At 41.8% G+C, this 27236-nt stretch overlaps 2 protein-coding genes across 3 annotated transcripts; one reads left to right on the top strand and one right to left on the bottom strand.

Moving 5' to 3' along the window:
- Nucleotides 1–1704: 1704 nt before the first annotated feature.
- LOC133005272 (voltage-dependent L-type calcium channel subunit beta-3-like) lies at nucleotides 1705–11801 on the top strand. Of its 2 annotated transcripts, XM_061074907.1 has the most exons (13): nucleotides 1705–1746; nucleotides 4673–4792; nucleotides 5211–5333; nucleotides 5431–5546; nucleotides 6063–6136; nucleotides 6303–6322; nucleotides 6741–6818; nucleotides 6996–7054; nucleotides 7169–7269; nucleotides 7520–7671; nucleotides 7763–7858; nucleotides 9328–9498; nucleotides 11430–11801. In XM_061074907.1, exons 1-13 carry the CDS (start codon nucleotides 1705–1707, stop codon nucleotides 11799–11801), a joined length of 1524 nt encoding a protein of 507 aa, XP_060930890.1. The 2 variants fall into 2 exon arrangements, with proteins under 2 accessions (XP_060930890.1, XP_060930891.1); XM_061074908.1 differs by lacking the exons at nucleotides 1705–1746; nucleotides 5211–5333 and having other exon boundaries at nucleotides 4679–4792.
- Nucleotides 11802–15245: 3444 nt separating this feature from the next.
- On the bottom strand, nucleotides 15246–21315 carry ddx23 (DEAD (Asp-Glu-Ala-Asp) box polypeptide 23). Its single transcript, XM_061074107.1, has 17 exons — nucleotides 21246–21315; nucleotides 20209–20348; nucleotides 19951–20064; nucleotides 19677–19770; nucleotides 19528–19593; nucleotides 19299–19437; nucleotides 19081–19214; nucleotides 18774–18886; nucleotides 18542–18685; nucleotides 18174–18399; nucleotides 17756–17901; nucleotides 17459–17636; nucleotides 16940–17182; nucleotides 16694–16845; nucleotides 16490–16598; nucleotides 16181–16355; nucleotides 15246–15959 (listed from the first exon to the last, which is right to left on the bottom strand). Exons 2-17 carry the CDS (start codon nucleotides 20346–20348, stop codon nucleotides 15736–15738), a joined length of 2397 nt encoding a protein of 798 aa, XP_060930090.1. The 5' UTR covers nucleotides 21246–21315; the 3' UTR covers nucleotides 15246–15735.
- Between the last annotated feature and the right edge of the window lie 5921 nt (nucleotides 21316–27236).

Below are 27236 nucleotides of genomic sequence, written 5' to 3' on the forward strand. Positions count from 1 at the left end.
TTGCAAACATCACTTATATAAACTACCTTGATTTATAGCTACTTGAATCAATATTTTTTATTTCACCGAGGCATCAATTGACCGTGTAAAGTGAGAGGAGTCGTTAGTGCTGATAAACCCGTGGAGATTTATGGTCGGACGACTGTCGTTCGCCCTCAGCTCAATGGAGCATTTAATTGTCTTTCAACTGTAGATTTCTCACCTGCAGCTGTCACGTTTTGATTCACTCTCACAGATCTCATTGGCTGTTTTCACTCAAAAACTCCTGAAAACGTGTCTGGATATATAGATGGTGACTTTAAGGAAATGAGAAATTGGCTTTTGAGTTTGTCTTTTACGTGAAAAACACAAAACATATTTCTCTGTGTTTTCTACGTGTGGCTTTTTACAGTTTTTTATCTTTTGTGTGAGTAACATTTTCCTGCAGAGTTCTCACATCAGCTCTATCGAGACATTTTCCCGACATTTTTCTCGGGGGTTGGCTGGAAAAATTCAGTAAAATATATACAGAGCAACTGACTTTTTGCATTCTGATATACAGCCTCTCCAGAAAACTTCCGGAGAACATCCAGACTTCAGTGGGTCTGTGAAAGCAGCTTTAGTGTTAGTGTAGATTTTCACCCTGGTTTGTTTGTCTGTTGGTTTTGTTTGATTTTAAGCAAGATCATCAAAAACTACTCAGCTTGGTAAAAGGATGGATTTTGGGTCGGGGGAAGAATCCAGGAATATTTGTCTTTAGCACGTCAGACAGGGCGATTTCCCTGATTTCCCATAGGAATAATTTAGGGATCTTGCTAAAATAAAGTCAATCATATTTAAGGGACTGATATTTATGAGTGTGTGTAGTTTGGAGCAGCTTGATTGAATTTCAGGGGCCTGTTGGGAGTTGGCAGCCTGAAAAGCTCTGATTGACTGTTTGCCACCTGCTCTGCACTGCAGCACCTTTGTTGTTTGGTGATTTCTGTGGGTTTAAGGATTTGCATTGAATCTGATCCACAATAGTTGTTCTGATGATACTCTTTGGCTCACTCCACCATGTTGGACCGGCTTTTAACCTAAAATCAAAGAACACACGTCACACAGGAAAGTTAGAACTCATTTGAATGTAAATTACTTAACAACCGAGCAACGTATGAGCAGAGTCGTGATAATTAGCGCCGATTAGTGCAGAAGTCCCCTGCTGTTGTGTCTCCAGACTGATCACTCGTCCCTCTGGAGGACTGGACTCGCTGGATGACACACTTCCCCCCCCGCCGGCCCCTCCCTGTGGAGCTGAGGCCATCAGTGTTGCAGTGTGTAAAGAATAATCACAGAAGCAGAATAGGAAAGGAACAGAGTTAAATTTAGCCTCCAGACGGGAAAATTACGAGGAAACAAAAAACACACACACATCCTCAGACCAGACAATAAAGATGCACCGAGACCCGCTCCACTCTGCAGTGCAGAACCTGCAACATGCGCAGTTTCCTGCTGGTGACGCCGTGTTCCTGAAGGGTTTGACGGGCGGCCGTGGGACAGAGGCGTGTGCAGAGCAGAGGTCCACGCGCCTCATGTCCGTAACATTAATAAGGAACGAACAATCGCAGGCCGGCCTTGCAGCTGTCTGTGTTCTAACATGATTAAACAGCCCTTGGACATAATCGCAGTATTTATTCCAGCTTGTGTTCCCAGTGAAGACAGAGCAGTGAGAAAAACCTCAGATTCATGTCTCTATCCGGCTCTAGCGCCGTCCTCCTAATCAGCCAGGTACGAGTCTCTCTCTGCTATCTTTGTGTCTCTGTCTCTCGTGGTCATGGTCCACCCCCCCTTCTCCTCCTCCTCCACCTCCCTCCACCCCCCCACACACACTTTTTTTCTTCTATCTGCGACGAGGATGGATATCTGGGTCTCACTCCGCTCCTTCATAGCATTTTATTATGTTCTAATCTCATCTCCCCCCCGAGATAGCCTCGCTTTATCTCGTCATATAAACCGTTTATACCCGTCTCTCTCTCTCTCTCGCCCCTCCCGCCATACGTCAGTCACTCTGCGTCCCTGTACACATCCTTCTCTTTTCAGGATTTCTTTACAACAATGTTCAACCCCCTTATCTATCTATCTATCTATCTATCTATCTATCTATCTATCTATCTATCTATCTATCTATCTATCTATCTATCTATCTATCTATCTATCTATCTATCTATCTATCTATCTATCTATCTATCTATCTATCTATCTATCTATCTATCTATCTATCTATCTATCTATCTATCTATCTATCTATCTATCTATCTATCTATCTATCTATCTATCTATCTATCTATCTATCTATCTATCTATCTATCTATCTATCTATCTATCTATCTATCCATCCATCCATCCATCCATCCATCCATCCATCCATCCATCCATCCATCCATCCATCCATCCATCCATCTATCTATCTATCTATCTATCTATCTATCTATCTATCCATCTATCTATCTATCTATCTATCTATCTATCTATCTATCTATCTATCTATCTATCTATCTATCTATCATTCTATCTATCTATCTATCTATCTATCTATCTATCTATCTATCTATCTATCTATCCATCCATCTATCTATCTATCTATCTATCTATCTATCTATCTATCTATCTATCTATCTATCTATCTATCTATCTATCTATCTATCTATCTATCTATCTATCTATCTATCTATCTATCTATCTATCTGTTAATCTATTTATCTATCCATATCTCAATCCATCCATCCAGCCATCCAGCCATCCATCTATCTATCTATCTATCTATCTATCTATCTATCTATCTATCTATCTATCTATCTATCTATCTATCTATCTATCTATCTATCTATCTATCTATCTATCTATCTATCTATCTATCTATCTATCTATCTATCTATCTATCTATCTATCTATCTATCTATCTATCTATCTATCTATCTATCTATCTATCTATCTATCTATCTATCTATCTATCTATCTATCTATCTATCCATCTATCCATCTATCTATCTTGTTCCTCCTCACCCTCCTCTTCTCTCTCGGTGCTGCTCTGGTGCAGTGTTGCTTTGCAGAGCTGCTGAAAATCAGATCTAGTTATCTAACATTGACACATACAAAAAAAAAACAGAAACAAGAGGAGCTGTTCGCTTGCTGCCTTTCGGGGGGGCTTGAAGCGGAGCTGTAGATAAAGGTTTATTATTTTACATTGAACATATGCATTCTGAAATGCAAAGACAGAAAACGGTGGTGGTTTGTTCTCCACGTCCGGCCGCTGTGTTTTCTGTGTTTTTTGTTGTGCAGCTGCTAATTGGTCCTCCAGAGGATGTCTTTGTATATGTTGGCAAGATGGATGACCAGGACTAAGTCCGTGCACAGGAAGGACAGGAAAACCAGAGTGAAAACTGTGTTCTATCTCATATTAGCTTACAATATGCTTGTTGGTCTCATCGTGCAGTGTAATAATGTAATTGTGAATACTGCAGTTAACTGTGAGAGGATTATCTGAGCTTATGTTGTCGGTTTCAGTCATCACTTCTCTCTGTTTGTTTCCCGTCACGCCTTCCTCTCACGCCTGACTCGGGTTTGTTTTTGCTGCAGCAGCTCTCGGTGCTGACAGATTCAGGACTAAGTTCCTTCAGCGAAGCAAAATATTGGACACACACACACAGACACACACTCACACACACTCAAACTCACACACACTCACACACAGATCGTTTTTTTCTCATTTTCTCTTTGGATATCAGCACAATGGTCACTGTGAGCGACCATAACAATACAGCTGCATCAGTTTGGTTCTTTATTGATTTAAACTCGAAATTTTCTCAATTAATTGATTTTTCCCTTTGTCTATAAGATGCCCATAATAATTCTCCAGGCTCTATGATGTCATTTAAATCATTAAATGTCTTGTTTTTCAGGTTATAGCCCAAAAATGTGTACTTTAAGAAGCTTGAACTAAATCATTTTGGGCATTTTTTCTTTATTAAAGATTAAAATACCTATAAAGAGTTATATTTTGAGTTCGCCGACTTCCTGATAAATACATTTCAGATCTACAGTATATAACACTGATATTCAATAAAAAACGATCGCAGTCTTCTGAATGAAAGCCAGAGCAGCGGCACCTTATCCAGCGATTTCCAGCTTTTGACTGTGTCTGTGTTTGCTTCATCTTCTCTCAGCATATTGTGCGAGGCATCGCTGGGATGTGTCCTTAAAGCGCTTACAATGAAAAATGATAACCAGCATATATTTTGCTAATGAGGAGAAGTCCCTGGAGAATAAACAGGGGAGGAAAGGATGTATATGTGCTGCACTGTGGGGGATGATGGAATGGATTGGGGCCAAGCAGGAGAGAAGAGGAAGCAGTTGCCGCCTTTGTGCTATATTTGGTCTACCAGAAGATGGCTGGTGTGGGAGAGCAGCGCATTGTGTTGGAGATACACACACACACACACACACACACACACACACACACACACACACACACACACACACACACACACACACATATATGAATGTGTTCATGAATACAGAGCATTTGAATGCACACCTGCACACAAGCGGACTGCAGACCAAAAAAACAGATGAAAGCAGTAACACAACAAGCAAATCATGAAAATTCATAATATCCCCAATGTTAATAGCACCACATGCACCTTTCTCCTGACAGGGGTCGGCTGATTCCTACACCAGTAGACCGTCGGATTCAGACCTGTCAGCAGAGGAGGACCGCGAGGCGTATCGGCGTGAAGCCGAGCGCCAGGCACAGCTGCAGCTCGACAGAGCTAAGGTAGATTCTCCACTGACTCACACCGCGGCAGTCAACAGTTTGATACGTTAGAGTGTGTGTAGGAGACGTCTCAAGACAAATGTGCTCATCCACTGCCTCAGGAAAACTTAGGTGCTGGAAATAATAAGACAGAAGTAACGTCAGGAAGAACAAAGTAGGATTCTCTGTTTGAGGACAGACAGATATACAGAGGATGTTGTGTTCTAAAACTATTAGAGATGCATATAAACTGTTTTATATTGAATCCACATTATCTGAGCTACAGATTCTAATTGATTAGGTTAAGGGGGGAACAAGTTTTCAGAAGTAGATTTAACAATAAAATTAACCCCTAATTTTGGCAGAGTACTGGGTCAGTTCATGTTCGTCCCGTATCACTGACCGGTGTTTCTCTCGTTCTCACTTCTCGCTGCCACAGTCCAAACCTGTAGCGTTTGCAGTAAAGACCAACGTGGGTTACTGTGGAGCTCTGGATGACGACTGTCCCGTCCAAGGAGCTGCAGTCAATTTCGATGCCAAAGACTTCCTGCACATCAAAGAAGTGAGTGACTGTCGCTGATGAGGATGAGCACACCTTCCTTTACAAGCACACACAACAGGTGATAAGTGACCTGCTGCTGCTGTTGTTGCATTAACAGAAGTACAATAATGACTGGTGGATCGGTCGGCTCGTCAAGGAGGGAGCGGACATCACCTTCATCCCCAGTCCTCTCCGACTGGAGGCCATGAGACTGAAGCACGAGCAGAGACAGAGGTCAGTCCAAGTGTTTGTGTTGATATAAGTATTATGGGTTTGTGTTTGTGTTGAGATAAGTATGATGGGTTTGTGTTGATATTAGATTGATGTGTTTGTGTAAAAACTAGTATGTTCTGTTTGTGTTTGTGTCGATATAAGTATGATGTGTTTGCGTTGATATAAGTGTGATCTGTTTGTTGATATAATAATGATGTGTTTGTGTTAAAAATAGTATGATCTGTTTGTGTTTGTGTTCATATAAGTATGATGGGTTTGTGTTTGTGTTGAGATAAGTTTGATAGGTTTGTGTTGATATTAGATTGATGTGTTTGTGTAAAAATTTGTATGATCTGTTTGTGTTTTTGACGATATAAGTATGATGTGTTTGCGTTGATATAAGTGTGATCTGTTTGTTGATATTATAATTAAGTGTTTGTGTTAAAAATAGTATGATCTGTTTGTGTTTCTGTTAATATAAGTATGATGTGTTTGTGCCGATATTATTATGATGTTTTTGTGTTTGTGTTGTTGAAGGAAAACTGGAGGAAATTCCTCCAGTTTAGGAGACATGGTGACTGGGAGCTGGAGGACCACACCGCCATCTGCAGGTGAATGTGAGTACCACAAATCTTCCTCATCTGGAAAAGACACCGATCTCACCTCAGTCTTCTTTCCTTTTCCCTACACTGATTCATTAGTTCAAGATGTGTGTGTAGGAATGTGTGTATGTATGAATCGCTTTCTAATCCTGATTCTGATCCTTGTTTTTACAAGCCAAACAGAAGCAAAAACAGGTAGGTTGTTGCACTTTATTAGGAAACAGTATTTTCCAATAATGTACAGATTCTGACTTTAAGGGACAGAGTCAAGTGTTGAAATCAGACCCCTCAAATTAGTATTATTAGTATTAGTATTAAAGCTCATGTACTTATATTTTACTTATGAGTTACAAAACTTAAATTTACTTATTCAATTATTTTTCTATTAGTGAATTCACCCATCAGCTTTCTATATATAGTTTTATAAATCTGTCTATTTGTTTTTGAGAATTAAAAATATGAAACAGATGGATCCGATTTCAGGGTCTTTAAAAGTCTTCTCTAAGCAGAAACCCTGATTATAGATGTAGCTTTTCACAGCAAACAAACCCAACCACTCTTCTCACCACTGTTCTTCGTCCCTCTCCCGTTGTCCTCCCCCTATTCCTGGCAGGAACACGTCCCTCCCTACGACGTGGTGCCCTCTATGAGGCCGGTGGTCCTCGTGGGACCATCGCTGAAGGGCTATGAGGTCAGCTTCTCCCCCGTTTCACCTCCAGCGGCTGGAGAGCGACCGCCTCACACTCTGTGCAAATTGTCCCTGCACTGCTGCATGTGTTTCAGCTGTTGTTCACATCTGAGCTTATGTTTTGTTGTTTGGTTCCTGTTCGGTCTTTTTAAAGTGATGTCTGTCTCATTGTCCCCCAAGGTGACGGACATGATGCAGAAAGCCCTTTTTGACTTCCTGAAACACAGATTCGATGGAAGGTCAGTGAAACGGAGGAGTTACAGAATAGCTGCTGCAGTTATGAAAATCAGGTTTCTAATTTATTTGATAGAGAGGTTTTGCCTGATCCTTTTTCTCGTGACTTTGTTTTGCAGAATCTCAATCACCCGTGTAACTGCCGACCTGTCTTTAGCCAAGAGGTCCGTCCTTAACAAAAGGCCCATGATGGAGAGATCCAACACTCGCTCCAGCCTCGGTAAAAACAATTACACTCGCACAGTATCTGTGTTTTCTCATTTAAATACCTTCTCAGCATTTCATCAGGGTTCTATACGCTAGGTTCCCCATTTATATTTTCCATGAGTAAAGAAAAATTGGGAAGAAAAACTGCTCATTTGCCTGTTTAGTCAAAGTTTTGTGTTTTTGACGGTTTCCAATCCTACCTGTGCACATTTTAATATCTTGTGGAATACGATGAGTTTTAAACTTGTGTCGTCTCTGTGCAGCCGAGGTTCAGAGTGAGATCGAGAGGATATTCGAACTTGCCAAAACTCTGCAGCTGGTGGTGCTGGACGCCGACACCATCAACCATCCTGCACAGCTCGCCAAAACTTCCCTCGCACCCATCATCGTCTACGTTAAAGTTTCCTCACCAAAGGTACAGTAGATTCCCTCACTGGTGACGGTCGGATTCAGGCAGCCTCATCTCTGTTTTGATCTGTGTAACGCTCTCTCTACTTTCCTCTCAGGTGCTCCAGAGGCTGATCAAATCCAGGGGAAAGTCTCAGAGCAAACACCTGAATGTGCAGCTGATGGCTTCAGACAAACTCTCTCAGTGTCCTCCGGTGAGTGGAGGGAGCGGCTGGACTTCTGTGTTAAATCTGTTTAACACAATCTGAATCTGTTATAAAGCAACGTGGATCCTAATCAATTTAGACAAATCATTTAAAACCAGCAGGTCATATTTACAAGGGGAAAAGATCCACTGGTTTTCATTCCCAGACTCTCTCGCCCTCACCAAGGTTACTTATATGTATCTTATAAGTTAGATAAAGTAAGATAAAGTGTTTGCACTCGAGCGAGTGTCACTCATTTTTTTGGACTAATATGATGCAGCTGGTCAGTTTTTGTAAGATATTATAATATTATTTTAATAAATTTTATATATGACTTACACAGTAGCAGTCCTGATCCTGCCTGTTTGTTTTAGGCTGTTGTTTGGCCTGTGGTGACGCTGGTTACAGCTTTCTTTCCTGAAAGTAAATATCCTTGGGCTGAAATTAATTGTTATAAATAAAAAATATACAGTAATCATTATTCCAAATTATTCGATTTTGAGAGAAATGCGCCCTGTAACTCTCAAGGAGGAGTGTTTGCTGTTTTTTGTTTGAAATCGATAAAAACTTTCAGATAAATTTTCTGTCGATCCTATTTGAGATTAAATGCTTAACTTCTTCTCTACTTGTGTCTTAACTTCTTCTCTACTTGTGTCTTAACTTCTTCTCTACTTGTGTCTTAACCTCTTCTCTACTTGTGGCTTAACTTCTTCTCTACTTGTGGCTTAACTTCTTCTCTACTTGTGGCTTAACTTCTTCTCTACTTGTGTCTTAACTTCTTCTCTACTTGTGTCTTAACTTCTTCTCTACTTGTGTCTAAACTTCTTCTCTACTTGTGTCTTAACTTCTTCTCTACTTGTGTCTTAACCTCTTCTCTACTTGTGTCTTAACTTCTTCTCTACTTGTGGCTTAACTTCTTCTCTACTTGTGTCTTAACTTCTTTTCTACTTGTGTCTTAACTTCTTCTCTACTTGTGTCTTAACTTCTTCTCTACTTGTGTCTAAACTTCTTCTCTACTTGTGTCTTAACTTCTTCTCTCCTTGTGTCTTAACTTCTTCTCTCCTTGTGTCTTAACTTCTTCTCTACTTGTGTCTTAACTTCTTCTCTACTTGTGTCTAAACTTCTTCTCTACTTGTGTCTTAACTTCTTCTCTCCTTGTGTCTTAACTTCTTCTCTACTTGTGTCTTAACTTCTTCTCTCCTTGTGTCTTTACTTCTTCTCTCCTTGTGTCTTAACTTCTTCTCTACTTGTGTCTTAACTTCTTCTCTACTTGTGTCTAAACTTCTTCTCTACTTGTGTCTTAACTTCTTCTCTCCTTGTGTCTTAACTTCTTCTCTACTTGTGTCTTAACTTCTTCTCTACTTGTGTCTAAACTTCTTCTCTACTTGTGTCTTAACTTCTTCTCTCCTTGTGTCTTAACTTCTTCTCTACTTGTGTCTTAACTTCTTCTCTACTTGTGTGTGGTTGTGCCCGCGCAGGATATGTTTGATGTCATTTTGGACGAGAACCAGCTGGAAGACGCCTGCGAGCACTTGGCTGAATACCTGGAGATCTACTGGCGCGCCACTCACCTGCCAGGAAACACGCCTCTCAATCCCTTATTGGAGCAGAGTCTGATGACCCCGCCCTCTGCCATCTCTAGCTTACAGGTGAGTTTATCCTCATCTGTTGTACAACTTTGTCGATACTGTTTAAAGAATCCTGTTGTTGAACGTGTTGTGTGTCCCTGTCCTGACCGGCTCTCCCCACCTCCGATCCTGTGTTTTGATTTGTCCCAGGTTGTCTTGTTTGTCCTCTCACTCATCCATGCTTAACATTTTTGCAGTTTTCTGAAACACAGGAATTAATTGAATGATCGCGTACAAACCGGGGTAAGTAGTAGGGTTTATATATTTGCACTCTCGACCCCCACCCCCCCACCCCCAACAGTCCCCCCCCCTACGCACCCAGCACCGACACCTGAACACGACCGGCCGCGGCTGAGACGGCGAATGAACAGCATCTTTTTTTATTCATTCAGATCTCACCACAGAAAAGATGGCGCGTGTTTCCTTTTCTTGCATCCTGCCTTCTTTTCTTTTCCGTTGATGGTCTCAGGTGAATCACAGCTGCTCCACACGCTGCCTGGGAGAGAATTCACAAAGCAGTCGAGCTCGGGCTTTTACTTTAACCCCATAATGGAGAGCATTGTGTTTGGAGTTTGTGTGATAAGTCAAAGTCTCGCTGGTGATTCTTTTTTATTTCCCTTTTTTTCCAAGCATGCTTTGTGAATGGCGGCCCTGCTCACAGTGGCACATTATGCTGTCTGGAATGACCGAGCGAATTAATGACGTATGATCGGAGCTTAAATAATATATTCTCTGGAAATATATTTACACACAATAGCTACACAACAATAAACTGAGACCATGATGTGCAGTAACATGTTATGTGTGAGAGAAACCCCCCTGACCATCCATCCAAGTGTTTCACTTGCATTTCTTTGGTTGAGTATCTGTATTAATGTGTTTACACACGGATAAAACGCTGTGAACACTTCACTGAAAGGACTTTGAAGAGACACATCACATCAGACACAACACCGCTGCATGTCAGGGGTTAACACCGCCACCTAGAGGAGAGGCACAGAACATGTAACATGCTCAAACCTAGATTTTCTTTTACAGATCTTGTTTGAATTTATGTATTTCTGTGTTTACAAATATAAGCAGAATTGCATTTTGCATTTAAATATCAGCAAAGATTTCCCTTCAGTTGTAGCAGCCCTGTACAGCCAACAAAACTCAATGGCATAAGTATAATATATATACAAAATAAATCTATAAAATTGCAATCCATGGAGCATTCACACTCTGGATAAATTGATGGGATTCATGCTATAGTTTATATTTGTTAGAGCTGATTTATTTAGACGACTGCTGTTAACTGGCATAATATCTGACATCGTGGCAGTATTTGTAATTATCACAGAACTAAAAGATTTTACTTTCACCTATTCAAACCATTCTGACCCGCTCATATCCATGAGTCCCAGGTCTCTGTGGTTGTTGCTGCTGGTTCTACCCTTTGTTAATAGATCCCAGCCAAAAGTGATTCCACTGATATGATTCCCATAACCCCCCGTTCTGCACAAAACTTCAGGAAATTAAAGACAATATTCATTATTTAAATAACAAGAAATTTTTCAAAGTTCTGTAAGTTATATATTAATAACCTCACACAAGACTTCAAATGCAGGACTGTGCATTTGTTTTGTTTTTATTACATTCTGAACAAGCTAGGACAGGTTCCTCTGCACATTTGGGAATGTGAGTGTTCTAACAGAGATTTGAACCTTCTCTTCAAACTCCTTCTTGATGGAGCGTTGCTTTGTTTTCTCCACCCTCTGTGTGTCTGAGCTTTTAACAAAAAAAAAGAGTTTGTCCAAAGTGTGAAGCTTCTTTGAGATGTCGTCCTGCTTCAGAGTTTCGTTTGACTCTGTGTTTTTGTTATTTTTTCCTCCTCCGTGGCTCCTCCAATCCTCCAGAACAAGAACCAGAACCAGCCGCAGCCCCAGGAGGCGGCCGCCCCGGAGGGTGAGGAGGAGGAAGAGGTGGGTGAGGAGGCCCCCTCCCCCCTGGAGCAGGACAGTCTCATGCCATCCGACGAGGCCAGCGACTCCCTGTCCCGCGGCCGCAGGGGGAGCCCATGCCCGAGGGGGGTCGAGGAGGACGAGGAGGAGGAGGAGGAAGAGGAAGAGGAGGAGGAAGGGGAGGAGGATGAGTTTGCCTCCCCCTGCCATGCTCGCACGTACAGGGACATGTACCCGGCTCAGCGCGGGCACGTGGGCAGCGCTCACAGCGCCAATGGGCACGAGTCGCAGGACAGGCTGCTCCAGCGTGAGGCTCAGCAGGGTCACAACCAGAGGAACAACCGCCAGCGCAGCCGCCCCTGGCCCAGAGACACCTACTGAGGAACCACCCGGCCCCCCCACCCACCCGCTCTCCTCAGCATGGAGATCCCCCCCGAGCCCTCCGCCAGTCCAAGAACCCCAACACAACATTTAACGATTAGGAAAAACAGAAACTAAAACTTCCAAACTTTTACGTTATAGATTCCCAGTTTATGAAGCGGTTCAGGTGTTTAGTCTTTACACTTCTTCCAGACTCCCAGTTTTTAATTTACACCGAGTGGATGTCACGACCTCTCCAGGGTCGAGGCGTCTAGAGAAGAGTCTTCTCACCTCTGCAAGGGAACGGTTCAGGCTACCAGCCGATACTCCAACTCAAACTTTAGCTGCTTTGCCTAAGGTTTCTCTATCGTACGATGTCTCATATACTGGCCTTAAACTTCCTAAGACTTTTAACTATCTTTACTATTGCATGAGTATAATTATTTTAAGACTATTTGCACACGACGTCAGAACAGGAACTGAATGAAGCTAATGTAGGAATGTTCTACTGTTGAATCATTTTATGAGGAATAGTAATGCATTTGATTCCAGTGTATATACTGAATGGCCACCTGCTTTCGTTCCATTGCTACTTTATCTCTTGGTTTGTTTGATTCTGTTAATATTGACTTGTTTGCTGTTTGAAAAAAAGAAAAAAACGCTGCCATCACATGACGGCGGTAAACGGCGTTCGGGAGACACACGTACAGTTTGTCATTCTGTCACATGGTGTGAGTACGAAGCTGCGGCGAAGTGTCCGTGTCCCTCGCGGTTCCAGTGTCGGTCCGGGCATCACTTGTCTCTGCTGTTGCACAATCACTCTCTCAACACGGGCACAGAGAATGTAAAACACACGACCGAGAAAAGGGAATGACGTCTTTGTCGCAGGATGAATTATTTGCCGGAAAAACTTGCTTGTTTACATCGAGTCGCCCGACATGTTCCAAGCACAGATCCAGTCTTCAGAGAATGTAAGCTCGCACGCCTTCTTTGCACCTCCGACCCAAACCGATCGCCCTGTAATTCGATTGTAGCACGTCATTGATTGTAGCATCCACACATAAATCTCACCTCTTCCCCCACACCCACCCCCTGATTTTAGACATTCGCGTCACATTTTGTGTACGGCAGTTTTACCGCTGCCTTTTCTTTTTTAACCAAGGCGGATCCTCAGGTGTAAGTCCTACACGCTCATCGCTCAAGTTCAAGTTCACGCACAGAACGGGTATCGTGCTCCCGGAGGACTCGTAGCACCACTGGCACAAAGTCATTCCGTTCCTGCACCATTTCTAAAGTCCACGAGCCGAAGACGAGTTCGGCAGGAACCTGCTTGTGTTCACATACAGGGTCGATACTGTGTTCCCAGTCTGCTTTCACTGGTTTACTGCTTCCATGTCTCACAGGTATCGCTATCTCTAGTGTGCTGTATATTTTTGAAGATTTAAAAAAGGAAAAAAATGAAGAAAAGGAAAAAAATCAGCATGATTTAGAAACAAAAAGAAGAAAAAAATCTATGCAAGTGTTGCATGAAAATCTGATTGTTTCTTTTTACGGTTAAGTATTTTAGTAAATGCATTGATTCTGATTCTCCTCGTTGTCTCGTAGTGATGGTCTTGTCTTTGGGGCTACTCACTCCTCACACCACTAACAACACGACTACCGAAAATCTGAATGCATCCGTTGATTTATCCACACAACTTTTTTTTTCCCCTGATATTGGGTGGACCCTCTGTTTCACGCACTTTTAGAAGTCACTCACTAAAACTTGCCCCAGATCAGGCCTGTGCTTTAATTTTTTTTAATTTGTCATTAGGATTAAAACAGGAATATGAGTGAATTATTAAAGCAAGTCTCAGTTCACCAATTAGTTATTTTCACCATAGTTTGGCAGAGTTTGTTTGTCAAAGCGGACCAATTTAGCAACTGAAAAAAAGCAGTTGAGGTTTTTCAATTTTACGAAGCACAATTTTTACAAGGGTTATTATTTTGTTTCCTCTGTCTTATTCTGTATGCAATACGAAGCCGAACATTGAGAAACTTTAAACGCCTTAGACCATCTGGACTTCCTCTTTTGTGTGAGTAGAGAAAAACAAAAAAGAAAAAAAGAATTGCACTACTTTTCTTTGGGGATGGTTGCTTTGTAATGCAATAACTGCACTAAGTATAACGATGTATCCACCAGACTAACACAGCGTGCTAGCGTGGCCCAACACGCCTCTTCCCTCTATTTATCAGAAGAGACAGCAGACGTGTAAAAAGTGAGACATTTCCTGCCTGATGCTGTATAGAATGCTTTCTATTTGAAAATAGATTTACAACAATGAGTAAAAAATATGACTCCAACAAAATAAACATGACATTTTATGTACTTTTAACTGTTTTGGGTCCTTCCTTGTGTCTCAGTAACCAAGAGTCGGATGTCGTGGTGTAAAGTTTTGTACCAATAGTTTCCAGGTGATTTATCCTACAACACACTGTTGCCACTGTAAGGTGGATATTCCTGACTTTGAAAGTCAGTGAAACAACTGAACAGCTATTAGATTGATCGTCAGGAAATTTGGTTTAAACATTCAAAATAAAAACTCAGTTTTCTCTTGTGCCAACTTTTAGTTTATGATCAAGCAACTGCAGAACAAATGACTCGGCTTTAGATTGACTTGTATTAGTAGCATACATTGAAACCTTTAGGGGATAGAGGCACAATTTCATGTGTCTTAAAGCACTAGTCAGCAGTTGCTATATATGTTCACTGAAACATGTTTTGGTTATTGGGATCAGTCCTGGACTTCATACTGATCTAGAAAAGTTCCCTTTTTAACATGCTTACAATGGAGACAATCCAAAGTCCTCATGTGTAAAACTGTGAAAACCTTTATCTGCAGACCATAGAAAAACCTCCAAATTATTCAGATTTTCAAATCTCCTTACATATATAGTAAATCGTTGCCTTTTTCTGTACGAATCAGAGAGGAAGTTTTATAATAAAAAGACATGAACTTTGGACAACGTTCACTTGATTATTAGCTTTTGGTGAAAGTGATCAGGATCAAAATTTGCAGGCCCTAAGTACTGAGTAATGTACAGTTTGATGACAGCAGGTAAAAATGCACTGTCGGCCAATTATTTTTAAATACAAACAAAGGAACCGGCTGTACTTCACTTCAGTATTTGGTCCAGCCTCCGTTTTTCCCTCTAATTTTCAACTCTAAAACTCATCTACTGTACTTTTTCCAGAATGTGTGTTGGTATTTTAATCAGGTTTGATTTAAAACAACTCATCACAAATGGATTTAAATCTTGATTGAAAATGTGGTGCAACATCCCATTTTCCAAACCAGTCTCACCGAATTAGAACGAGACAAATATGGAAATCTTAAATACTTAATCTCCAAAACTTTGGCAGAGAACTGGATCATGCAGATGTTGAGTCATTTCACATTAAATCTTTAGACAATGAGACACAGATTTCACACAAATGTTTATATGTAAAACACTTTACTACAGTTTAGCCAGCTGATGTATTTGTGAAAATCTGTATCTTCTCTCTTGGTCTCTTGAACAGGAAACTCAGATTATGACAATTGACGACGCTCAATTAAAAAATACACAACATAGTACTCACTACACATCTACTCTCACATCCTTGTTGGTATTTGTCACATTTGATAGTAAGTGAAGGGCAGAATCTTGACAGTTCACAGTATCAGTGTCCTGATAAGTAATCATGGGGTCACGTTCGTACACCGTTGAAATGCCCTGGTGCCATCCATCCCCAAACCACTGCTGTGGATTTCTGAAAGCGTTTGTCCGTTTCTGTCCCAACTGGAATAAAAGACGAAAAGCAAAACCGGGAGGCAAGGTGAGAAACAACTTAAGATATTGGCAAAGTCAACCTGGAGAGCAAATCCCTTGATGTGTAAAGAAACAACATGATGAAACTGTCTGAAACGGTAGATCAGGCAAAGATGGTCTCCTCGCGCCGCTTCTTGGTCAGGATGGTTCCTGGTTTGTGCGCCGCTTCCGGGTGGTTGGCGAGCTCCGGTGGGCAGTTGGAGACCGGGCTCTCGAGGATGGCCTGCTTCAGGTCGTAGAACACCGCCGCGTCCTCTTTGGTGAGGAAGGTCATGGCCATACCGCTCTTACCAGCACGACCCGTACGACCGATACGATGGATGTAGTCTGGAAGAGGAGGAGAATAGAGGAAGAGTATATTGTTACAGAGTGAAATACTAACAAGGATGGGTTCATTCAGATGTAGTCCTTTATATGTATTGAACATTTTTTCTATTCTTAACAACAAGACTCTTTTCATCGAATGAATATCAAATTAAAGAAAAATAGAAACCCTAAAGAAAGACAGTGAGTTCTGAGGAAACCAGGCACTGAGTGAGGCCTCTTACCTTCGATGTTCTTCGCCATGTCGTAGTTCAGGACCATGGAGACGTCGTGGATATCAATACCTCGACCAGCAACGTCTGTGGCCACCAGAATGTCTTTGGCTCCGGCCTTGAGATTGGAGAGTGCAAACTCTCTCTGTTCCTGTCCTTTGCCACCGTGCAGCGTGCAGGCATTGTACTGTGAGGAGGAGGAGGAGACCATTCAGATTCAATTGTGTTGTATATTTTGACAGGGATTATAATAAAAGAGAGAAATATCAAACAGTGACACCATAGTTTGGTAAAGTTGTGGTCTAATCCAAGGTGACTCACCCCCATCTTCTCCAGAGACTTGGCGAGCACGTCGCAACCCTTCTTCTGGTTGACGAAGATGATGATGGGAGGCTCGAAACCATGAGACAACACCTCCAGTAGCTTCTTCCTGCATCACACAGAACAAAATCCACCACACTCAGTATGTCACAGGTATGAAACAGGATGTTTGGTGTCTACAGTTTGCCGTCGTGTCCGACTAACCTCTTCTCTCCCTCTGACATGAGCAGGACCTTCTGTTCCACTCTCTCGTGAGGTTTGCCAGCAGACCCGATGTAAACCACAGCAGGACGTCTCAAGTAGTTCCTGGCCAGTCTTTCCACAGCCGAAGGCATAGTAGCTGTGAACATGACCGTCTGCAAGGGACAATCAGATACAGAGTTAAAAAACATTGACGTGAGAGCACTGGGAACCTACAGAAGTGTCCTGTTTAATAAAAGATAAACATACTTGTCTGTATTTGTGTTTTCCTGATTCAAAGTTCATCAACATTTTCTCAGGGTCCTCAGCCTCTTCTGTGTCAGGTTTCTGATTGGTCACTGGGATGTACTCCAGGATCTTTTGGACATCGGGCTCGAAACCCATGTCAATCATACGATCGGCCTCGTCCAGGACCACGTAGGTGCAGCGCCCCAGGACCAGGTAGCGGTTCTCCAGCACGTCGATCAGACGACCAGGAGTGGCGATCACAATCTGAATAGATGAGGAAAAAGAACCCAGAGAATTAGTGATTCAGACGTTACTTCGATAGTAAAGAAAATATCTTTGAAAGAGTATAAAGAAGAACAGTTTATTCATTTCTTAGATTATTCACAAAAGTGACCCAGTATAACCAATGTGACTGATTTACAGGCTTAGGAAAGACTTTAGTGCTCTGGATTCTAACTTTACACCCTAACTTAAATGATGCTGTTACTGTTTCCTTTATATTCTTCCAATAAACACAAGTGTATCTGCTGAATGTTTCACCTCACAGCCCATCCTGAGACGGAAGCCCTGGTCTTCTCTTGAGATTCCTCCAATAACAGCTACTGTACGGATACCGAGCGGTTTGCCGAACTTTAACGTCTCCTCTTCGATCTGCTGAGCCAGCTCACGAGTCGGGGCCATGATCACGGCGTAAGGACCCTGGTCAGAGTCTTCAATCCTGCAGCAACAACCCAGAGGAGGAAGTTAATGTGAGTGAAAAGACATAGAAGCTAAAAAAAGATTTGATAATCTAATTGGTGAGTTTATTTGTGTTTAACAGATCATAGATGGTTTTACCTGTCGATTTTCGGCAGGGTGGTAATCCAGACAAGCAGAGGAATCAGGAAAGCAGCTGTTTTACCGCTGCCAGTCTCGGCCACACCAATGATGTCACGGTTCTGTAAGCCAATAGGAATGGCCTGCCTCTGAATAGGTGTTGGATCCTGGATTTGAAGAAGAAAATATATCATTAGCGATTAAGTTACTCACCTAAAGATGTTCAGTGGACGCTTCGGTTACAGCATAAAGCAGTTTTCAGTTAATGATTATTTTTCTTTCACCTCTATATTTTGATATCGAAGCATTATATCTCTGCAGTGACCAACATCATACAAAAATATATCAAAATTACATTGTTTAAAGATGGTCAAATATTCACAGTTGACCTCCACCACTCTGTATTCCTCTTATGAAAACTAGGACTCAGGGATCTGACCTTGTAGCCACATTGGTCGATGACCTCCAGGATGTGATCAGGCAGCGAGTACTCCTTCCAGTTCCTGATGGGGTTCGGGATCTTTCCTCCCTTGGTGGTGATGCTGTAGTCCTCTCTGAAGATTCGCCAGTCTCTGTCCGTCATCTCGTCCAGTTTCTTCTGGGACCAGTGTCTGTCGTCCCAGCGCTGCTTGGCCTCCTTTTTACGCATCTTCTTCAGTCTCACCCTGAACGGAGTAGAAAGATTTGATAGTTTAGAGATGGAAGTGACGCAAACTCACATTTTTACAGCTGTGTTTTCTTGTCAATTTTATTGAATATACACTCTGCATTAGTTTTTTGAGCTGATCACTTCAATGGGTTACTCACTCCTCCTGCTCCTTCTCTTCCAGCGTCCGCCTATTCTCCATCATGTCACCATAGAAGTTTGACTGATCTCTTTTCTGCTGTTTCAAGTCGATGCCAGCGATGAAGCCTCTTCCATACAGCTGCACTGAATGCTTTTCTTTGTAACTGGAGGACAGATTGTGTTGTTTACATATTTTAACAAAACCTTAAATTCAAGAAATAAGGTTTCAACAAGAGGTTGACGGTGACTCACATTGGATTGTAGTCGACTGATGTGTCTTCAGAGGCATCCCACTCAAACACAAACTTCCTGTCATTCAGGTGACGAGTCCTCCGACGTTTCTTGACGCCACCCAGGTAACGCTCCTGCAAAAGTTTAGACGTTTACTTAGATCAATCAATCATCCGTCGCTGCCTAAACTTTGCAAATTTGCAGTCACACATTCAATTTCAAGTTTTTGGATATAATTTGCCAACAATAGTTTTCTTAGATGATAAATACAAATGGTTTTGGAGATATTCATCTGCATAAAACAAAAATAGAGTTTAAGATGACAAACCTTGATGGCCTGAAGTTCTTTGCCTTTATCCTTCTCCTCTCTGAGTTTTTGTCTTCCATCATCTTCTTGATTCCCATTGTTCTCTCGCTCCATTCGCTCTCTGCGCTCTCGTCTCTCCCTTTCCTGGGGGTCCTCTGTAACAGACAGTCTCATTTATTATCAACATACAACAACATGCTGACTGTCTACAACTGAACAGACCGGATGCTGGTACAAACCCATCATTTTTCTCCCGATGTCTTGGAACGTCCTCCTCTTCTTCCTCTCATCTTCCGTCAACTTCCTCCTCTCCTCTGTCTGTGCCGCCCTCCTTTTCAGAGCCTCGGCTTCTCGCTCTGCTTTGGACAGGAACTTGGGCTGAAAAGGAAGATTAAAAAATAAGCAAGGAAAAACAATGGAGCAACAAAAAAAGGAAAAATAAATTGCATTCCTCGTGGAACTTCTCACCTTTGCCTCTGCTTCCTCTTCTGCCTTTTTTTTGGCCAGAAGCTCTTCTAACGACAGAGGCTGGGCCTGCACAGAAGCAACACATGTTAAAAACTCAAAATAACAATCTTTCAACACTATTGAAAGATTCATTCAAAACAAATTCATACCTTCTCTTTCTTGTTTTTTCCATCTTCCTCCTCTTCTGTTTTAATATCCTTGTCTCTCTTTAGCTTGGCCTCCTTTGACTTTGGTGAGAGACTCCTTTCAAAGCAGAATGACAGACAAATTTTACAGGTGTAATCAAACCTTTTTTACAAGATTCTGTCCAAGTTGGAAATGTCAATGATCATAAAGTTTGACATCTGTCGGCAACATCACACAGTGAGGCTGTTGGATTAAAGCATCCATTTCACAGAGTTCTGTATTTCAGCTTTCACTTACCTGGACCTCTTGCTACGATCTTTATCACGTCGATGGACATCTCTTTCCTTACGGCCCCTCTCTCTTTCCTTTTCTCTGCCTCTTCCTCTGTCCTTGTCTGGCATGCGACGGTCTCTATACCAATGAAACAAGTCAGACACAATGTTACATTATTTAATTCCATAACTAACAGACTGAAGCTTCCTGGGAGAAGAGATTAGGTAGAAGTTGGTGAGGATTGAGGAGACTTAAATATGAGTTTGTGACTGCGTTTGTTACCTTTCTGGAGATTTGGAGCGATTTCTTTCCCGAGACGTTCGCCGTTTCCGCTCTCTGTCTCGTGAGCTGCTGCGTTTCCTCCCCTTGTCTTTGGTCGCTGAGGTTTCCGCATCCTTCTTGTCAGCGGAGTCTGCCGCCATCTGGAAAGACGGATACAAAATTATATGTTTTTTTCTCTGTACACACAAGTCACCAGACCATAACATGTGACGTATAACACCTGATGGTAGTTTCTGAAAACTAGTTGGTGACCATCACTTGTGGTACTTTGTTGCTGAAGTAGACTTGTCATATTTACTATAGTATCTACAACAAGATTGATTAGAAACAGTTTGTAACATAATGTAGAAATGTATCAATCTAAGTATTTAAACAAAAGAAAATGTCAGAGTTATTGTTATACTACATTCTGCATAAACAGAGTTTAAAACAATACAAATTTGACCCATTTAATTAAATAACGTGCCTTGAGCAGCCAATTTTCAAAAATCCGCAAATATGAATTCAGATTAAAAAGTGTAGGGAGATTTGAGCATGTGTAAAAGAAAAGGGTGAATGTATACACACATCTGCATGAGACGAAGTAAATGTGTGCACAAAAAGAACTGAAAAACTAAAGATTGATAACTTTGTGACTTAATCTATGTTGTTTATCATGGTTTATATCCGGTTTTGAGATGTATGTTGTTCAATGCAATTTAGACATTTAAACAGTGAATGGATGCTCTGTTATAGCACACACTAATTAAACGTCACTCCTTTAAGTTCAAAGCTGATCAACTTCTTATGTAGATATCACAGAGTTAATTAAATAAGCTCTTTAACGAGCAGGAAAACAGAATAAAGAAACTCAGCCTTTGCAGAATGAATGTAGTGAATATCGTGAAACAAGCTAGCTCCTGACGTTAGCTAACAACTTAGCAAGAAAGCTAATGCTCTTCAATAAACAGCGACGTTTCAAACCTTCAGCAGAGTCTAATGTTTACATTTAATAAAAACCAGGAGGTTAATGTGTCGTTTACATCATTAAAACTCACCTTTTCTCGCTTGTCAACAAACTATTTGCGATTTATAAACGCTTCAAGCAGACGCCATGTTGCCCGACACGAGCTGAAGCGAGCAATGGTTTCTGGGAGATGAAGTGTTTAGAGTTTGGAGGCAGAGTGGAGAGGAAGCGGGAGGGAGCCGGCGGTAAAACTACATTTCCCTGCAATGCGGGCGAATATTGTCAGGACCTCGCTTGTTTGGCACACGGACACCTAAACGCCTGAATACAAATACGTCAGCATTTTCTCCCTTGAACACAAGGGGGCAGCGTCGTCCCGAGCAAACACGAAGTGACGACATGAACAAGTTTCCTCTGTTTAACCACCTGAAACCAGGTAAAAAGATCAGAAGTCACAATGTACTGTGTCGAATCCTGATTAGACTGTCCCAGAGAAGTTAAAGGTTTAAAAAAAGGGGTAAACCATTTAAAATAAGACCAGTTGTATTTAAAATCACTATATAAAGACTGTATATATAAGCAGCATCAAAGGTTTTTTAAATCTGAAACCGGTTTTAGCCTCTGTGGGTTCACATTACCCAGAATAAATTATATAAACGGTGTGTTAAGATCAATTTAATGCAGTTTATATATATTTCAGAAGAATGAAGTCATATAGTCAACAAAAAATGGAAAAAGCTCCAAATCCAGGAACCAGCTGCAAGTAAAGTCAGTGCAACCTTCACTGGTGAGACTCCATTCTTTTATTTTTTCAATATTTATTTTCGTCACCTTCATAGTGAATTGTGTGTGCCGTAATTTTTCAAGGTAATCCACTGTGACTTCTGATATGGGAGGTATTTCCATTCCTGCTCACAGCTGCTGCAGCAGAGCTGATGTTCAGTATCATGAAAGCTTCAAGGTGTATTGCAATGTGATATTTTTAATACAGTCGTAACAAAGAGTAGATAAGACTAAATCGTGTAGAGTTATCAGCACAGGGAAAGAGTTTCGTAGGACAGTTTATACTGATGGGACTGAAAGACGCCTCCTGAATCTATATAATTCAGTGGGACAGTCTCTTATCAGTCTGTTGTTGACCACAGATTATAAAGTGCAGCCATGATGAAACAGGTCTGTCTGCTTAGTAGCTACCACTTAAGAACACAAAGCCTCTGCAGCATATCAACATTCAAGAAGTGCAGACACCGAACCTGGTTTTCCCTGTAATCTAAACCATCCTCTGTGTCTGTGTGAGCGAACACGCTCCTGCAAACAGATGAAAGACGTTTCAGATGCTGCCGTGCTCGACTAGGGCCCAGGCGGGCTGGATGCTTGTTCATATTCTGGACCTGCCTTTTCATCCACGGAGAGATCAAGAGAGATTTATGGAGCCCTTGTGAAGGTGAAGCGCTCTCAGTAGGAACAGATCAAAGTTGATGGGATACAAAAATAAATGCACACACAAAGGGGGAAAGATAGTGAGGAGGAAAACAATGAGCTGGTGAGATAAAAGCCAGAGCTTGTATTTAATGTATTGAACTGGGGGTTGGATTTGACAAGCACCGGCCTGACTAATAACACGTGACTTCATGAAATCCATGCAATGGAATGAACAGGAAAAACACAGTTTATTGCAATTTGGGAGTGTTCACACATCACGCCATTCGACTAGCTTGTTATGCGTCTTTAGGTGCATTAAAAAAAATAGTATTAAAAGCTGGAGGAATATGTCTCATGAGGAAAGAAACAACAACGGCAAAAACAAGTAGTACCATAATTTAACTTCTTTTTAACCTCCAACTATCGACAAGGGTAATGTAAATTTGTATATTTTTCAAAATATCATACAATTGCTTTAAAGTACATGGATTACATAGACATTGAGTAGTATAAATACAACAAAATATATTAAAGATGTTTTTTTGCTCCAAGTACATGGGCCAGATATGACCCTCAAACAGAAAAGGGGCCCCTGGCCTCATGCAGTTCCTATGGAGCAGCACCTCTTTTGACATTTTTCATAAATGAACGTTGGTTCAGCATGTCAGTCCCACGTCTGTAGGTGAAAAGCAAGAAGCCTTCTATAAGAAAGATATGAGATGATAGCACCATCAGGGTTAAAGCTATGTCAGTAGAATCTAATGAACAGGAAAAACAGCATTTATTTAAATTTGGGTGTGTTCCCACATTACTCCATTCAACTAGTTATTCGTGTTTTGGTGAGTTCAGTGAGTTCAGTGAGGCGACAAAATGGCATTTAGAGCTGGAAGACTACCTTTTATGAGGAAGGAAGCAACTGAGGAATAAACTAAAAACTAGAAAGGTACTCTTGAGCACATACCTCCACCAAGGTCCAACATGAATTTAATCAAACTGAACTGAATTTCACACACTCACAGATGTCAGTCATCTAAATGGGCCTGATGTTTTTTCATTAAGCTCCATGAAGATGTCCCAATGTTATAGAGAGTGAAAAAAAACAACTCCTTGACCTGCCCCCTGATCCAAATCCTCATTAAACTTCATTGAGCTGTACTACATCCTTCCATTAAGTTTCATGATAATCCGTCTTGTAGTTTTTGTGTAATCTTGCTTAGGGACGGTGGTGAGAAAGCTACCTGCTTGGGGGAGGGTGATTGCATTTCTTTTATAGCACATGAGGCTCCACCTTTCTCCATGTTTTATTTGTGTCACAGCTAATGTGAATGTTTCCTCAGGTCCTGAAGCTTAACTTCTTTCAGCTAATGTTGACTATTACCTCATTCTGATCTCCAACAGCTGACTATAGATTACAGTTAGGATGAGATCAATGTCACAGGGTTGACGAACAGTGTTTTTACAGGTCATCTCTGTTGCTCTCAACACTTTTGATATAATGATATAATCTGGAATAGACTCCACTGATCAGGAAATGTTTCGTAAGTGATGTGGTAGAAACAGACTTAAGCTGGAACCACATGATTGGGTGGCACAGATAGGATTGTTTTTAGCTGTTCTCCACATGTGCACACCTCATCTCCCTCTCCCACCAACTCAAAACTAAAGTCAACCCCCATCCCGAGCACCTAGTGCCTGTCTCCACTCCCATCCCTGCACATTTCCCCATGTCAGGCGTGGATGTCTAATTAAACCGCCAGAAGAGCGCTCACTCTTGACATGCCCTCAGGAGGTGCCGAATGGGCGACGTGGGCAGGAAGTGGGGGTTAGGTGTGGCGATGGTGAACAATGTGCATAAACAGGGGTTTCTGGGGAGTGCTATAATTTTGGGGGAATGTGGGGAGGCAGACCAGGGGGAGTCGGGGGACACGCGGGGTCTTATCTTTCCTGCAGCCCCGCGCTGAGCACCGGGGTGTGTGAACCTCACCTCGCTGCTCTTCATAGGAAGGAGAAAATATGCAGAGCAGACACGATAAACTGCTTAGTATACACAGCACACGCTGACACACATTCATACACCAGTTCACATGTACATCATTACGCTTGGATGCCATTAGCTGCAAATACAGTGCTCACAGACACACAAAGAGACAACGGAAACGCACTGGCAAAGAATAACATGATTTACAGCAGCATATGTAGTTAGAGAATTCTTTATATTTAATGAATACTTCATTTCTAGCATATTATGCACAATATGCTAATACAGCTTATTATAGTAAATATTAATGTGAGTCAGTCCTAAGGGTTCAGGGCTATAGGAAGGCTGTGCTCTGCTGTCTGGTGATGTTTGTGTGCCTCATTGAGTCGCCCAAAGCACACAGACGTTCCCAGGCTGCGAGCTGCCCGGCCGCCTCAACCTGTCACATCACAGCAGCTCTGGGCTGAACCGTCAGACACGGACTGATAGAACGAGACATCACTTCCATAAGTCTAGTACGATTCGAAAAAATCTGCTTTTATTCCTTTTATTTTTGTGCCAATGAAGGCCGTTATATTCTGATCCTTTGTCCAGGACAGGACTGACGGAGCGATCAATCATCATATGAACATACATTGACAGCTTGTATTTGAAAAGATGAATAGGCTGTTAAAAGGAATAGTTTGACATTTTGGGGAAATATGCTAATTTGTTTTCCTGCTGAGAAATGGATGAGAAGATCAATACCACTCTGATAACTGTCCTGGCAAATATACGGCCAAAAAACCAAGATATATGGTTATCATCAGTGAGCTATTTGTGCAGATTTTGGGTTTAGTTTTACAATTTTGACAGAGCCCGGCTTGCTGTTTCCAGTCATAACGCTAAACTAAGCTAACAGGCATACTGGTTTAAAGAGTTATTAACCACACAGAAATCAGTCGAATGTAGATCTTCTTATTTCCAGCATTTTTTAACAGTATCTGGATTATTTGGGCAAACAATATTTTAGAATTAAAACCCTGTGGTTGTATGCCTCCGTCCAGCCAGTGCAGTTTGAGTCCACACACCTTTTGTATCCAGACTTGTGTGAGGTCACAGTGACCTTTGACCTTTGATCATTGAAATGTAATCAGTTCATCTTTAAGTGAAAACTGATAAAAATTGAAAGAAACTCCCTGAAGGCAGACTTACTTGAGATATCACGTTAAAGAGGCTGACAACTTGTTTTGTGCGACCACTGCTACCTTGACATTTGACCTTCCAACACCAAAATCTAATCAGTACTTCTTTGAGTCCAGGTTAACCTTTGTAACAACCTTGAAAGGCTTCTCATCGTGTTTTTAAGATAACATGTTCACAAGAAAAAAGAGGTTTGTGACGTCCCAGTGATCTTGGCCTTTGACCTTTGACCACTACAATCAAATCAGTTCTTCTTTGAGTCCATGTGAACATTTCTGCTCAATTTGAAAGGATTCTCTCAAGGTGTTCATGAGATCTTGTAATCACAAGGCCAACAACGTACCAAAATTTGAATCAGTTCATCCGTGACGCCACCTAGAAATTTGGTCCAAATTTGAGGAAGTTCCCCTCAAGGCGTTCTTAAGATATCATGTTCACAAAAATGGCCTGGCCATGGTTGTCACTGGCACTGAGGTATATACATATGTATAGAAGAGAAAGAGTCTTATGTTGATAATACATGGGCCAGCACCTCCTCTTTACAAATTTGGAAAAAAACAAAGAAACGTTGGTTCAGCACGGCGATCAAACGTCTGTCTCCTCCTCCTTTGGGATGATTACAGCATTCAGGGCCATTGCAACGCCAGCATGCACCTTCTCAAACTCCACTGGGCTCATCGCAACGTCCAGTGTCTGCAGCAGTAATGACATCGTACAGCCTGTCATAGCGGCCATCTCCTCTGGAGTGAAGCGTGGATATGGGACATTCTTTCCCCTACACATCACCCAGCTGAGCCTTTGACATACAACCCTATTTTCCATCAAGGGACAGGAGTTATGACTCTGTCAGAGCAGCTGTGGCAAAGCCCGCTATTATAGAGTCTGTGTGTGTGTGTGTGTGTGTGTGCATGCATGTGTGTGTGTTTGTGTCTGTTCAGGCATTTGGGGGAATATAACCTATACGTCAGTCTGCAGATAGCTCATCAGTAACCAGGCAGCGTACTGAAGCTCATCCTCTCATGAGCCAGTTTTCCTCCTGCGGCGGTGGAGAGGTCTGATAGGTTGGCTGAACGAATGTGTGTGTGAGAGACTGCATCATATACATGTTTTCATGTGTGTCTGGGCTGCCATGTCTGATAGATGGTTCCCTTATGTGGTAGTGAGCCCTGCTGCTCTGTGACCATTTTTTCTGAACAGGTTTCAGAAGCCACAATTTCCTCATCCGAAATCATCCTTCCCCCAAATCCTGAGCCTGATCCTCTGCAGTGGCAGCCTTTCTGCTGCAGGCACCATCCATCCAGGGAGGAAGGGACAAACGTCTAGACTGCACAGATCACTTGATTCTGACCTGAGCATCAGTCTACATCCAACATGTCAGTTACACACATATCAATGTTGGCTTGTATGTATGACAACCACAATTTGATTTTGTCCATTTACGGATCGATAAACGGATCTTCTAATGGCACTCAGGAAAAATATGGCAGCGACAGAAAACTA

Source organism: Limanda limanda, chromosome 7 (assembly GCF_963576545.1).
Source record: "Limanda limanda chromosome 7, fLimLim1.1, whole genome shotgun sequence".
NCBI classification, from domain to species: Eukaryota; Metazoa; Chordata; class Actinopteri; order Pleuronectiformes; family Pleuronectidae; genus Limanda; species Limanda limanda.

Coding starts and splice junctions, on each gene's coding strand:
- ddx23 (XM_061074107.1), bottom strand. CDS start 20,348: ATGGCGGCAGACTCCGCTGACAAGAAGGATGCGGAAACCTCAGCGACC. Junction 18,887..19,080: donor AAGAACTTCAGGCCATCAAG/GTTTGTCATCTT, acceptor AAACTTTTGCAG/GAGCGTTACCTGGGTGGCGT. Junction 16,356..16,489: donor AGTCTCTGGAGAAGATGGGG/GTGAGTCACCTT, acceptor TCCTCCTCACAG/TACAATGCCTGCACGCTGCA.
- LOC133005272 (XM_061074907.1), top strand. CDS start 1,705: ATGTCTCTATCCGGCTCTAGCGCCGTCCTCCTAATCAGCCAG. Junction 5,334..5,430: donor ACTTCCTGCACATCAAAGAA/GTGAGTGACTGT, acceptor TTGCATTAACAG/AAGTACAATAATGACTGGTG. Junction 7,055..7,168: donor AAACACAGATTCGATGGAAG/GTCAGTGAAACG, acceptor TTTGTTTTGCAG/AATCTCAATCACCCGTGTAA.